General features: G+C 34.0%; 1 protein-coding gene across 1 annotated transcript in view; it reads left to right on the top strand.

The window, feature by feature from the left end:
- LOC142327007 (uncharacterized) overlaps positions 1 to 14839 on the top strand; it is a 157423-nt gene that overhangs the window by 88187 nt on the left and 54397 nt on the right. Inside the window, exons 11-13 of the mRNA XM_075369756.1 lie at positions 2220 to 2288; positions 4067 to 4123; positions 12021 to 12126. Of these exons, the coding sequence (XP_075225871.1) occupies positions 2220 to 2288; positions 4067 to 4123; positions 12021 to 12126 (232 nt within the window). The remainder of the gene's footprint in view (positions 1 to 2219; positions 2289 to 4066; positions 4124 to 12020; positions 12127 to 14839) is intronic.

Raw genomic sequence — 14839 nt, 5'->3', positions numbered from 1 at the left:
CTATGAATTTGAAGTTAAGTCTCTTAGTTTCTCTTTAAGTCTCTTAGTTTAAATAAATCTTATTTTTGTTATACTTTCGTATACATGAGTAAATTTTAAATTCTTTAAAATAAAAGAAACTTTTGGTAAATTAATCTGAATTATTTTTATTGTATTTAAAGAAGGTCGTTGACACATCATCACCATGTCACCGCTATGAATAAGCTCTGTATGTGGTACATTGACACGACCGCTTAATTCATTACGCTCTCTTCCATGAATTACTTTCTTTCAGGTCTTTGTAACTTATCTTCTTTTCACGTTGTCTGTATGATAAAACATTACTCATTTGTAAAGCAAATTCAAAATAATTTCTCTGAAATAAGCATATCATATGAATGAATGAATAAGTATCGTCTACTCAGGACATAATCTATTCAGAATAATAGGTAGTTTTAAAAACCTTTATATTAGTGAAAAGTACCGTCTAAATAAAAAAAAAAAAACAATGACAATGATTTTACCAATATATTCACTGAATATACATACATAATAAAATATATAACCCCTTTTCTCTCGATGATAAAGTTGAATATTAAACCCTTCGATTTTAATTATTTTATTATCTAATGAAAAAAAAAATGAAGTGACTGAAACTTCCGAAGTGAAAACTTTATGGGATTGCAATCATTCGAATTAATTTATATTACAAGTAGCATAAAATGTTTACATTCAATAGTCACTTTAACCTTTGGCTCCTAGAACCAATTTGTCGCACAATTTGAACGTGTTTTCCGCAAATATCCCCTGTTTAAAGTTAAATTTTCACGCTGAGAGAGTGGATTTACTGCAAAATACGTAGTAAAACACGGGTTTGAGATGCCCCAAAACTACAACAAAGGACCAACAAAGAAATTGACCATTGTACCTCCACGTCTCTTTTCAAGGGTTTATTTGAATACATTAAAGAACCACTACCTTCAATGATGAACGTGTGTTCACATGTTGAAACAGTTGATTTACTGAAAAATTCATAGTAAAACATATGTTTTAACTGCAAACAGCATGATTAATTTAAAATATGATGACGATTTAGGTCATCATTATTTTCAGCGATTTGTGTGTATATCATTGATCATTATTCAATATATTCAATGATTATTATTTGCGATTCAAACTTCAAAATTATTGTCGGTTTTTAAAATGTAACAGCTACTTGTTAACGCTGTAAATGTATAACGATGTTCTGCATCAATCAGTCATCATTTCTTTCAGCAAAAGCGGGTGTTGTGGATTTAAAATTTTTTATAGTTTTGATAGCTAATTATTGACCGCTGATGTTATGTTATTTATTTTTCACATAAGAAACGGGATTTCTCAGACGTATCTTTCGTTAAATAAAAATATCGTTAAAAAATCCTAGGGCATTTTTAACGCGATTTTGAAAGGCTTAACCACAAGGGATGTTTAGCGATTACCCGGAACGATCAGGTCCAAGTCCCATGCGTCTAGCGGCCACCTTCTCGAGATAATAGCGCGAGAGAAATTCGCCCCCACAGAATTGCAGGACCAAAATATTTCATATAAAGTTAACAATAAAACAGCAATCATTACAAACAATATTTTCAAGATTAATGATTTATTAATGAATATAAATTAGGTATTGGAAATCTTCACATGTATTATCCAAACTCAATAAAAACATATTAAATATGCTACATTGAATTAAAACAATTATTATTTTTGTTATGAGCGATAGAGAGGGAGAATTAGTGTGAATCACCGGCAGTTTTTTCTCCCACAGTAGCAGAGGATGGGACATCCTCTGCTTACGAGTCAGCGGTGTTTTGGTGATTGGTTTGCAATTAACCATACGTCTTAGGAATGGTCTATCTGAGTCTGTTACAGACTACATGTTTATCGGTATACCTATACTTACATTGCACTACGTTTGCCGCTACATTAGGCCTGGTAAGCCGGTAGCGGTAATTGCGTTTGCCAACACACACACACACACACACACACACACACACACACACTCACAGACAGATCCGGCAGTAACTGGAAAACTGGTTGACATTTAGTAAAAAACAACATTTAGTAATAAAAATAAAGTATTATTTGAAATTTCTATAAATATTTTATTTTGTGTTTCTTATAAACTTATGTATAAGGTAAATTAATCTATGCATAATTTACTTTATATCTAAAAATTGAAGAAAATTTTTATTCTTTTTTAGATAGCTGCGGAAGCAATTTCATCACCTACTTTCATGCTTTTAACAGCATTTGAAGAAGAGTTAGAGGAGGTAATTTTTAAAATTATATTAGTAATTATTTTGTATATAGATAAAAATTTGTATATATCTATTAGAAATTTAATTTCTGTACAAAGATATCGCCAGAAGTCTGATATAATCTTTACAGATTATACTATTAGTTGTTTTATGAAGTCTAAATGGCTAAACGTTCTAGCGTAAAACAGCCAACTTCTTTTCTACTAAAATAATTTGCATGCAGTTATATTCTATCAAAATAGAAAGGGAAAACGTTTTTTCTTGTAACTATATAATCCCAATTCTGTTACATAGTTACGGGGAAATAATGTTTTTCGCATGGCTAATAAGCTTTGTCAGTCGACCAGCGAAAAATTCTAACATAGCCAGATTGAACTAACCCAAAACAATGAATAGCGTGTAGTGAATCTGTCATTGTATTATTTCTGCTATACGTTTATTTTCATTTTTATACTGCCCTTTAATAATTTTCATTAAGATACAATAAGCAGATTTAACGGTATTAATTCGAAACTGACAGATCTAAAAAAATTAAAAATATTTGTACATGATAATAATACAAAAATCTGTTTATTGCGACGTTAAAAGTTCTTATTAAAAAAATCTCAGATTAAATTTAAAAGATACTATTCAAGTAATTTTAGTTTTCTGTAATCTGTATTTTTATGTAATTGTATTTAGTTCACGATATTTTTATTTTAATTAACATTTTTTCTTTTCATAAATTTAATGTGGAATGTATTACGTTTCTGATTTACTATTTTATAAATCTATTTGTGGTTAACAAAGTAAAAAATATGTGTAATGCTTTTTTAGTTAAAACCCAAAGGAGTGTAATCAATAATTATTTTCGTTAAAAAAATGGGTTTTTTTAAATAAATCAAATGATAACAGTCAATGAACTCCATACATAAAATTTAAACGTTTTATGTAGAAATGTAAGTTTAATAGTGATATTAAATTAATGATAAACGTAACTTTCATTTAAAAAAATTATACTTTGTATTTCAGTTTAACTTATGAAGAGAGATTAAAAATCGTAAAAACATATAAATAAACAGCTCAACTGTGCAATAGGTTGTTTTTAATTTTACAAGACTTAATATCAAATAACGACTTATTTGGGTACTTTGAAACATCATTACCGTAAAATTATTTTAATAACACATTATATCATGCACTTCTGTTTTACTATTTCATTTTAATATAAATTAAATATTAGTCGGTTGACTAATGGTATGTCGGATAAATTACATTCTTTTTTTTTTGGATAAAGCATAGCAAATAATCTACTTCCACGTATTTATTTGTTTAAAAACGCTCAGATGTAGGCATAATAATTGTATTGATTTCAGAACTTGCATAATGTTTTTCGTTGTTGTGATAACTGAAGTTTATTAATGATGAAGTTATAGAAGGAAAAATTTGTTAGAGAATTCAGGCTACAATAAAATAACCCTAATTAGACGCAGAGCAGACGAACAAAGCGAAGAGAATAATTTGTTAGCCTAAATCGGCTAAAATGTTTGCCCCTAGGACTTATACTAAAGTCCTGAGACAGTAGATAGTTTGAATAAAAAAAGAAATGACACATCAGTAACGTTTACGATAGAAAGCATCTTCGTTCAATAACGTGAATATGAATAAAGTGAAAAATATTTTATTTCTATAGATGACATAAAAAATAATTAAGATTTTATTTTTTAGTTTTTGGAGTGTATTGTGATAGCGTGAGTATTTTTAGTACAGTAATATTATTTTTAACTTAAATTTTGTTATTTATGTTTTAGAGATGGATTTACGTATATTATTACTTTCTAGATAAAGTCCTTGATTTAGCCGATACAGTGAGTATTAAACATTTAATATTTATTATTAATTTTATATCTAATTAAATTCTTTGTACAGGGTTTATTTAAAGCAAAAAAGTTTATATTTTTTCCATATAAAATCTAGGAATTTAACTAATTATTAGATTTCTAAAAAATTATAAATATATCACAAATCAATAAAATATCATAGAATGATTTCAATTAATTCTAAAAAAAGATCTTATATAATTGTAACATACAAGTTAAAATAGTTGTTCGCAAGTTGTCCTTGATAAATTCTTATCTAAAAAAATACGTTTTTAAAAAACTGTTATAAGTTGTGTAAACTGGTTTATGGAAAACGTTAACTTAGTTTTAAACAGTCCTAATATTATTAAAAACTCGAAGAAAAGTTACACAACAAAAATTATAGTTATCATCTTGGTGATAGGTACTTTAATTTATAATGATTCCGGAACAAATTGATATGAGTATTTCCATACTACACAGATTTTACTAGGTTTTGTGATCTTTATAAATTCATTTTATAGTCTTATGTTATTTTTATTTCATTTATTTCATTTCATTTCCAAATGGAGGCTACTAAGAAAAATAAATTTACTATTTTCTTCGATTCCGAAAAAAGGGAAAAGCTTGCGGCCAGATGCATTATAAATGCATTAAGAAAGGTACTAGTCAGTGTACGCAAAGTGACCTATATTCTACCAACTGGTGAATATGGCAATATTTTGAGAAAAATACTTATTTATTTGCATAGAACCAACGAGGAACCTGCAACATTGGTAGTACCCAGGAAATCAGACTCAAGCCGTGGTCGATCCAGATCCGCCTCGGCACGTCGCTCAACGCCTCCAGTTAAGAGGAGCAAGATAGTAGTCATTAAGGGACAGGGAAAGTCCTACGCGGATCTGCTCCGTACCATGAAAGGTAAAATAAACAAGGAAGAAGCTGGAGAAGTTCTTTCTCTAAGAAAAGGAAGGAACAACGAATTGGAGGTCAGGATCAAGGGTGCCGAACAAGCGGCGCAATTCACCACGCTGGTTAAGGACAGAGCTGCTGACCTTCAGGTGGACGTAAGATCTAGAGGGGATAGACGCTCGGTAGTACACATCAGAGACTTAGAAGCAGACACGACTGAGGAAGAATTACAAGAAGCAATACATGCAATCATTGGTAAAAATGAATCGTTTAGAATTTCATCTATTAGACACGTTTATGGCGACACAAGAAATGCCACGATTATTACCAGTTATAAGGCAGCGGTCCAACTTGTGGCCAAAAGAATCAAAGTCGAATGGGTCCACTGCCGGGCCTATATCCGTACAGAGACCCAGAAATGTCGTAGATGGTGGTCGACTGGCCACAGAGAAACTGACTGTAAGGGGCCCGACACGTCAGCGCTGTGTTTTAATTGCGGCGCAAAGGGACATATAATAAGAGATTGCAGGGAGCAAATGAAATGTCTGGATTGCTGTAGTTCTGATCACCGCACTGGAGACGTAGGGTGCAACAAGAGAACGGATGGCTAAACTACTGCTGTCAAATGCCGATCGAAGTCTCCTATCACATGATCTAGTGGAGGAAATAGCCAGAAACGAAAGAGTGGACATTGTGGTGACCACTGAGCCAAATTATAGGACGGCGGCCCGTCACGACTGGCTTGCCGACGCATGTGGCGATTTGGCCATTGATAACGTCAGTAACAAACTAGGATGGCAGCTTCTCTATAGAGGAGATGGAATTTTGGCTGTACTTTTGCCTGATGTGGTCTTGGTATCTGGATACATAAGCCCGAATATTACTATATGAGCAATACATCTTCGAACTCACCGGAGTATTACAGCGGGCAACAAAAAGAATTGTTCTAATGGGAGATTTCAATTGTAAACTGATATTGGCGGGGAGTAACCATACAAATAGATGAGGAGAAATATTTGAAAATATGATGATGGCTGTAGGTTTGGTATGCCTTAACGATAACTCCTACACATTTGAGGCAAGAGGTTATAGATCTGTGCTTGACCTCACTTTGATTGACAGTCGTTGGGACCCGTCACTCTTCCAATAGAGAGTCCTCAGGGAGGAGACCACCAGCGATCACTTTGTAACCATGATGACCATGAAGGAAGCCTTACCGCCTTTTGCCTATCCTAGTGGATATCCGCGTTTCACCAGTGGACAAATAAATAAAATTGTAGACAGAGCTGCCAACAAACTGTCTGACGGTAGGGTAGTCACACCGTCAGTTCTACAAGATATTATAATTGCTGAAATGGCAAGAATACCGTTGTCCAATACACGTCGCACAGTCTACTGGTGGAACGCTGGGATTGCCGAGCAGAGGAGGAAGCTTCAACTCTGTCGTAGAAAGAAGCATAGGACATTCAGGAACGAAGGCCCGGCGCATGAAATGGCATCAGTGGCATTTGATGAAGCAAGGCGTACCCTCAATTATTTAATTAAGCAGCTGAAAAGAGACAAATGGAGAGAACTATGCACAGAACTCGATAACGATCCGTAGGGACTGGCATATAAGCTGGTCACAGGAAAACTGGGGTGACGGTTGCCTACCCTAACTATGGAGAATGCTAGGGCACAATTAAATGTCTTATTTCCTGTTCTTTCCGGAAATCACAGATATTGTGAACTATGGAGTACAAAATAAACTGTTTCCTGACATATGGAAGGAATCCAAGGTAGTTTTCTTACCAAAAAAGGCAGTCGATGCACAGACTATTACATACAGGCCACTTACCCTTATAAATAATATCGGAAAAGTGGCAGAAAGATTAATAACAAATTCAATTATGGAAGAGCTCGAAGGTAACGATGGATTACACAGGAATCAGTACGGTTTTAGAAAGGGCAGATCTACTTTACAGGCTTTGGACAGGATATATAAATGGGCCCTCTCCACGCGTAGTGGAACATGGAGACCGCGAAGAATACCACTATTAATTACGCTCGATATTCAAAATGCCTTTGGTACTGTCAAATGGGATACTATAAGGAATGCCCTGGTAGAAGAAGCATTAGTAATTGGTTACAGAGACAAGTTAGCGATTATCTGAACAACAGATGGTGCACTGTTAACACCTTGGAGGGAAGCTTGAGACATCAAAATTTTGGTGGTGTAACGCAAGGGTCTGTCCTGGGCCCCTTGCTGTGGTTAATAGCCTTTGACGATGTTTTGAGGGTGAATTTACCAGGTGGAGTTGAAATCATAGCATATGCTGACGACTTGTCTATACTAATTGCAGCAAAAACTGAGATCGAAATTGAGACTAGTGGCAATAGAGTCCTGGAGTTGATTCACGCCTGGTTGGGCGAACAAGGCCTGAAACTAGCTGTAGACAAATGTAAATACATTTCTCTAACAGGCAAAAGACACATCAGAAACTTAGACTTGAAAGTGGGCAATCATCCTATCGCCGAGTTGCATAAACAAAGTACCTTGGAGTCATCCTTGATAAATCCCTGAGCTTCAGTTCGCATATAGCTGACAGATGTGGTGCAGCAGAAAAGTCGTTAAAGGCTTTATCTGGAATATTATCTGGCAAGACTGCGCCTAGAGCCTTCAGAAGAAGAGTCATAGCTTCTGCTTGCACGTCTATATTATTGTATGCAAATACATATTGCTAGAAATGTCAGGTGACTTCAGGAAATTCATAGACGTGCCTTGATCGGAGTAACAAGTGGATACCGTACCATATCGTACGAAGCGGCATGTGTTCTTGCCTCTGATCCACCCATTGAACTTAGGGTGCTAGAAAGATGGTTGCGTTCCCAAGGTATGGAGAAATTGCAAGCAAAGGACCAGATAATGGATAAATGGCAGAAAAGATGGGACCAACATCAGGGCGCCCTGTGGACCAAACGCCTTTTTCCAAGTTTAAGACAATGGATGAATCGGAATCACGGAGAAACCGGATACCATATTACATAATTGTTCTCGTGCCACGGAAATTTCCAGGCGTATTTCTTCCGATTTGGCTTGAGAAATAGCCCCAAATGCATGTATTGTGAATACGATATACGCATGTATTGTGAATATTGAGGATACGCCTGAACACACCATCTTCAGATGTGTTAACTGGTATGATGTGAGATTACGAGCTGGAATATTGGACGTGGAGCCGGAGCAACTTGCCCGATTCCTCCTATCTTCTGATGAAAATTAGAGGAAATTTGAAAAATTCACCTACACTGTCATGAAGGAGAAAGAAGAGGAAGGTAGAAGAAGAGGATACTAGCAATTTGTCACTTCAACGGCATAGGACATCGGAATTATGGGGAATAATAAAGTTAAGACCGAGACCCGGCTTCGTAGTTGGGGTCCGTAACGGCATAGCCGGGGCGGGCTCCCCGGTTGCGAGGTATGAGGCAGGCATAAAAAAGACCGAGACCCGGCGCTGGATAGTGTGTAAAGCCACGATCTTCCCAAAAACGAACCAAAAAAAAGATAAATAAAGCCACCTGAAGGAATGTAACCAAGTTTTTAAGAGCTAATTGAAGAAAGACTTTCTTAAGAAATGCATTCGTCAATCTCTAGGGTTAAACGGCGTGCGGAAGTATCAAATTGAATTATAAAACAATGTAGAGTATAATCCAATCACATTTTAAATTAAATAATTGAAATCTGCTCATTAATGAACTCGACGGTTCATATCCACACTCTACATATCTACAATCCCAATAATTACAGTTTTTGTTTATCTTTTCAACGACAGTAAGAATTTTAATGATGATAGTCACGCGTTAAAAAAAAACTCCTTTTTGAAACGCTATCTAAGAAATGAATTTACTTTCCTCATCAACTCTTCTTGAGTTAATGATTTTAGTGTAGCATTACGTTTATCTTAACACAGTTATGTTGAAGATCTTAATTGTTTTAAACTGTATACGAAAATTACAGTAAACTAAAATACATTTTAGTATACATATATATAGTATATATATATATACTAAAATGTATTATATATATATATATACATATATGTATACATACTATATATATGTATTACATGCAACACACACAGGTGTGTGTGTTGCTGTTGTTATTATTATTCATTATCAACAGCATAACAAATTTCATCCTCGCTGCTGAATAAAGTTATTTTATTAAAAGCTAATTTTTATAAAAATTTTATTTATTATTTTCGTTAATACTTATGTAGACAACTCTGCTTCTTCAAGAACATTGTTTCACCGTTCTCGTTTTTTTTTTAGATGTACTCAAAAATTTCAAATTCGAGTGAATGTAGTACATATTTGAATGAGGAAGTCGTATTTCAGGAATATATAAAATTTTATTTTGCATTCATTAAAATCGTTTTTTGGAATCGAATGAAAAGTTTAACTCTATCTTTGTTACACCGGTTCAGTATGTTGTGCCGTTTTTTGTATACAGTGTTTGTTTGTTAATCTCCTATTTATTTTTTTATTGCTTGTTACAGAAATTAGTTATCTAAAGAAAATTGTTAGATAAAAAACTGTAGGGCTTGCTTACTGCACGCCTCTGCAGCTAGAATCTCTGGGCGGGTTGCCCTGGCGTGCGGCGTCTCTGAATGGAATTATTAGGTGTACAAAACTGATTACCTTTTGTGTAAAAAAAATTTTGTTTAATGATGAAAATTTATCAAGGAAAAGCGAAAAACTATCAGCAAATCCTAATTAAATTTGGTTTAGATTGGTTTAGGCATCATTTAAAGATTGCACACTCTCAAAATTTTCATCAAGATTCATAATATACATACGCAAATTCATTCAATGCGAGAGCTGGAAGCTTAAATAAAGATTAAATTTATTAATTTATATTTTATATTCAATTTACGAAACAAATTATTGTAATACGAAACTAACCTTCATTGACGCAATAACAAAAGAGAAGTTGGCTTCCAAATCAATAAATCGAAAAGAAGGATATTATAGGATTCAAAATTCTTCTGATTTTGATCATTATTGTTTCTTCAAATTTTGTCCTTTGTTGTTTACGATTTCATTTGACCCACGTGCTTTGCCTATATGTATGTTTAATTTTAACTACAAGGCCAAAAAAAATATCATATATACGATTTTAAATGGATAATCGATAGTATTTTCAGTATCGATTTATTTCTATCGAAAATAATTGTGTTTTAGGATCTGCTACTATACTGAATGAATGAATTGCGATAGTAAAATTTATTAATTTATTTTATAATTATTATTACTATTGTTATTTATTGTTTATAAACATTTACGAAAAAATCTGATGTGGACATCACATGACTTCCTTGTACGCTACACAGTTTTGCTGCACTTAGTTTAAACTTATTTCATTTGAAAGTGAGATACGATCCTCCAACTCTTTAATAATGTGGACAGTTATACACTTGTACTGTGGTGGATACCACATTGCATTGAAATTTTTTTGTGGTGTCCCTATCAACATTTTATACTAGTTTATGTATTCATTTTGTTTCACGTCGTTAAAGTATTAAATGAGAACGTGTTGTATTCGTAACCATGCACCGAATCCGACTTCATATACATATATATTTTTTTAACTATTTTTTAATTTAAATATATTGATTTATTAGTAATTACTAACCTATTTGAATTACAATGAAAAGTACAAAAAAATTATTTCACTAATAACATTTTTTTTCGGTTGTTTGGTGACATCACCACAATAAGCTCGAAACCTGTGCATGGGATATGGAAATGTAGCATATGAAAAAATGCCATGCCTGACCAGGATTCGAACCCAGGACCTCCGGGTGAAAGGCCGAGACGCTACCACTCGCGTCTTTTGTTTGTTTCATATATTTTTTTTTTTGATTGTTATTGAATCATTAATTATTCATTGTAAAACTTATTTTACAATCAAAGGTTAATGATTATTAATAAATCAGATATCTAAATTAAAAAAAAGGTTAAAAAAATGTATGTATATGATGTAGGATTCAAACCGATCTGCCTTCTCCTTGTAAGATCCAAATATTTCATTAATTAAAATTTTATTTGGCTGTGTCTGGAACCAATGAAAATAAATACGGCTTATGAAATATCACTGAAAATCTCTCAATGAGAGCTTATTACTGCACTTAAGAAAATGTCCAAAATCCAATTTTTTGGATTGTGAGATTTTTTGGACACTTTTGGTCCAGTCATTGCAATCAAATGGGAGGTGCACAACTAGATGTTATAACAGTCCTAAAACCTAAATTCCAACATTCTACGGCTAATCGTTTTTGAGTTATGCGAGGTACAGACGTCACGCAGAAAACAGTCAAAATAATTCCTTTACTTCGTACAAGGTAGTAAAAATCTTATGCTTTTTTGTCGGGCAATATTTTCAATCAAGTAACCAAATTTTTTTCTTTTTGCTGTTATTTGTTGGTGTTGCTTCTTCTTACTTATTGTTTATAAACATTTAAGAAAAAAAAATCATATGATTTTTTGTCGGTCGTATGTTCGATCATGTAAGCATGTTCTCAGCTAAGGGGGATGCACACAGACAGACACACATATAAATGACCTTTAGTAGCGTAGGATAATTCTAAACAATCTGATGTGTACATTACATGACTTCCTTTTATGCCTATTAGATTACACATACGCATTTTAAAAAAATGAAAAGTACATAAAATTTTAATACAATTCTAGATTATAATTTTCAATAAATATTAAATAATGAGGTATTTCATAAATCTGATGAGTGACTTTTAACTGAAAGACTAGTCCATAGTTGCCGACAACGCCGAAATGATTAACTGATTCTCTTTATTTGAATCGGTGTATTTTAATTTAAAATTACAATTAATCTATTGTAGAGGATCTGAATAAGTAGTGTATAATATATTACTTATATATACAAGTAATCTTTTAATTATTATTAGATCTCAGTTTTATTTTATGTTTATTCCAGATTTTTATGGTACTACGGAAAAAAAACTCGCAGATTACATTTCTTCACCTTTACCATCATACAATAATGGTAGTTGTTAGTTGGATTTCTACTGCTTACATTGGGCGTAAATATAGATTCATTATGTATTTCCTATATTTTATTTAGTAATATACAAATTTCATTTAATTAATGTGTAGATTTAGATGTGATCTGAATGTTGTTAAAAAGAGTAATTAAGAAGAAAAAAGTATAAAAAAGTAATTAAAGATTTTCTTATCTATTCAGAAAGTAGAAAAAATATAGTAAAATGTTTAGTGCATGAATTAATAAACATAAATATTTCTTCAAGAATGAATTTTAAATGAATTTCATTTAAAATTCATTCTTTCACGTTAATCTTTTTTCAAACAATTTTATGAGATTCAAAATTCTGGTTAAATATTTTAATTACATTAAGTATAAGTCAGAAGTTTAAATATTAAATAAAGTTGTTAAGATAAAGATACTGTGGTTGAAAAAGTTACAAAGAATACTGAATTGCATAAAAATACGTATTCTGAGGGGCAGAAGGAGGCAAGATACTTACATTTTGCAAAACCTCATAAGAAATAGTGGGTTTTATTTTCGTACTAATTCTATTTAACAACATTTCTCATTAGGTGATGATATCTGAAATTCTTATTTTTTACCATAAAAATTAAACTTATTTATTAACAATGAGTTCATTTAGTTCGTAAGATTTTAATTTTCTCAACGGAAATAATTTGTGACAATTTTTATATCCATGACCTTAAACAATATGTCTTGGAAAAAAATAAACGTTTAGTTTATTGGAAAATAATAGTCGAAAAGAAGGCGCAGTAAAAGAGGTAGAAAAGCACAAATAAGTAGAAGAAGCAAGGCAGAAGAAAGTAAATTAGAAGTTAAAAATAAAAAGATAATAAATTAATTCGGTGTTTCTTTTTGTAACGTTACTCGGAAGAATTATACTCAACCAAATTGTCCTTCATATTTGTATATATATTCTTCTTCCAATTAGAAAGAACAGTTAATGAAACTAGAAATTTTTTTTATTCAGAGTGATTCACGAAAAATGTAACAAACTTTCAGGAAATGTTCCAATGTTGAAAATAGAGAACGTTCATATAAACATAGATTAGAAACCTGTAATTTTTGAGACCTCCAATTAAAGGGTAAAATTAGAGAATTTATATAAAATCTAACATGAAAAACTGAAAAAAATAGGTACTAAAACTGTATTTTTGAGAAATCTGGGGTAAAAGATAAAATTTTTTTTTACTTCGGTGGAGGGGAAAGCCCTTCCACAAACCGTTTACCCACAAAGGCGATAGGGTCGGACTCTCACTGACTAAAAAAACTTCTTTTTTTTATAGATGTGAAGCAATCCCATTTACGGACGTCTAAGCAGTGTCGTGCTCACTAAGAGGTGCTGCAAGATGTTATGAGTATGCGTCTGCATGCCAGCGGACTACCGACTAAACTTCCACCCCTGGCTATCCACCTTTTCTGGTACCGCTATTGTGGCATTTCTTCAGAAAGGGGGTGTTACGCCTACTCACACATTCATACGCTACAATGCAGTGCTGCACATAAGAATGTATCATATACATCAAACACTTGTGACTAATCAGCATGCAGAATACATTAGAAATAATATTTAGCTTATGTTATAATCATATACTACACAAATCTATCTATCTATCTATCTATATATATATATATATATATATATATATATATAACACTACTACGCAAAATAATACATAAAAAACAAAATACATGAACAACAACACAAGCAACTATAAACATAATAACATTTTCTCCCTCCTTCCCGGAGGTGGATACGAATTAAAGCATCACACAGTTCCGGGAAGTGCCTTCGCCTCAAACCACGAGGACGGGCAGCCAGGCCCGGCTCTGCCGTTCCCAGCCACCCCACCTTCGTTAACAGGTCTAGGTCTTTTGTGCCTGCCTCTAACAGAAGTAACCCCGAGGGGAACCCCTGCCGACTCTCGGTCTTAATAGCTCAGGGGCTTGAGAGACCCCAACCTTCATCGCCACTGCCCACCCGTGTAATACGTTCCCACGGACAGATGACGACTCCAGCCGAGGGGGTCTCCCACCCCCTCGATTCCCTTCCTTTTTCTTTTAGTATCCCCGACACGAAAGTTTCAATCGTGTGAAAATTCTCCTCACTTGCCAGCACGGTCTCTACTATGGACTCTACATCGATCGTCTCCGTGTTCGTGACACACCCTCGCCGCTGCACTTCCCACCTTGGGCACTGGAATTCCACGTGCTTAGGTGTGTCAGGATCCCCACAATAAGGGCAGTTTTGCCCTTATTGTGGGGATCCTGACACATTGCCCTTATTCTCCGCCCTCCTTGGGCTGTACAGGTAGCTCCTAAAGACCCCAGCCCTGTCAGGAACAGAGTGAGCCAGAAGTTGATCTCACCAAACCTCCTCCCGACCCAAACCTCGATGTGTCCACCTGCCCTTGGTGAACACATTACATCTGTGTTGCCAATCGTGCATTAAAACAGCCTGTGCTTCCTCTCTTGATACGCCGTTATGAGATGCCCGGTGTCCTCCAACGTTAGCAAGTAGTCTAGTCAGAATCTTCACCAACAGTCCAGCTTTATCTCCCGCCTCACGAGTGTGGGGCGTGAATTTCCTACTGCGATCCAACCAGACACCCAAATACGTGGCAGTGTCCCGTTGGACTGCCTCACTCTCTTTGAAACTGCTTCCTCCTTCTTTACTTCACAGCGAGATCGTCTGCATAAGTATCTGGGGTTACGCCATTCAGATAACG

The sequence above is a fragment of the Lycorma delicatula genome, chromosome 6, assembly GCF_047948215.1.
Source record: "Lycorma delicatula isolate Av1 chromosome 6, ASM4794821v1, whole genome shotgun sequence".
NCBI classification, from domain to species: Eukaryota; Metazoa; Arthropoda; class Insecta; order Hemiptera; family Fulgoridae; genus Lycorma; species Lycorma delicatula.
This window is presented reverse-complemented; position numbering and strand designations above follow the sequence as displayed.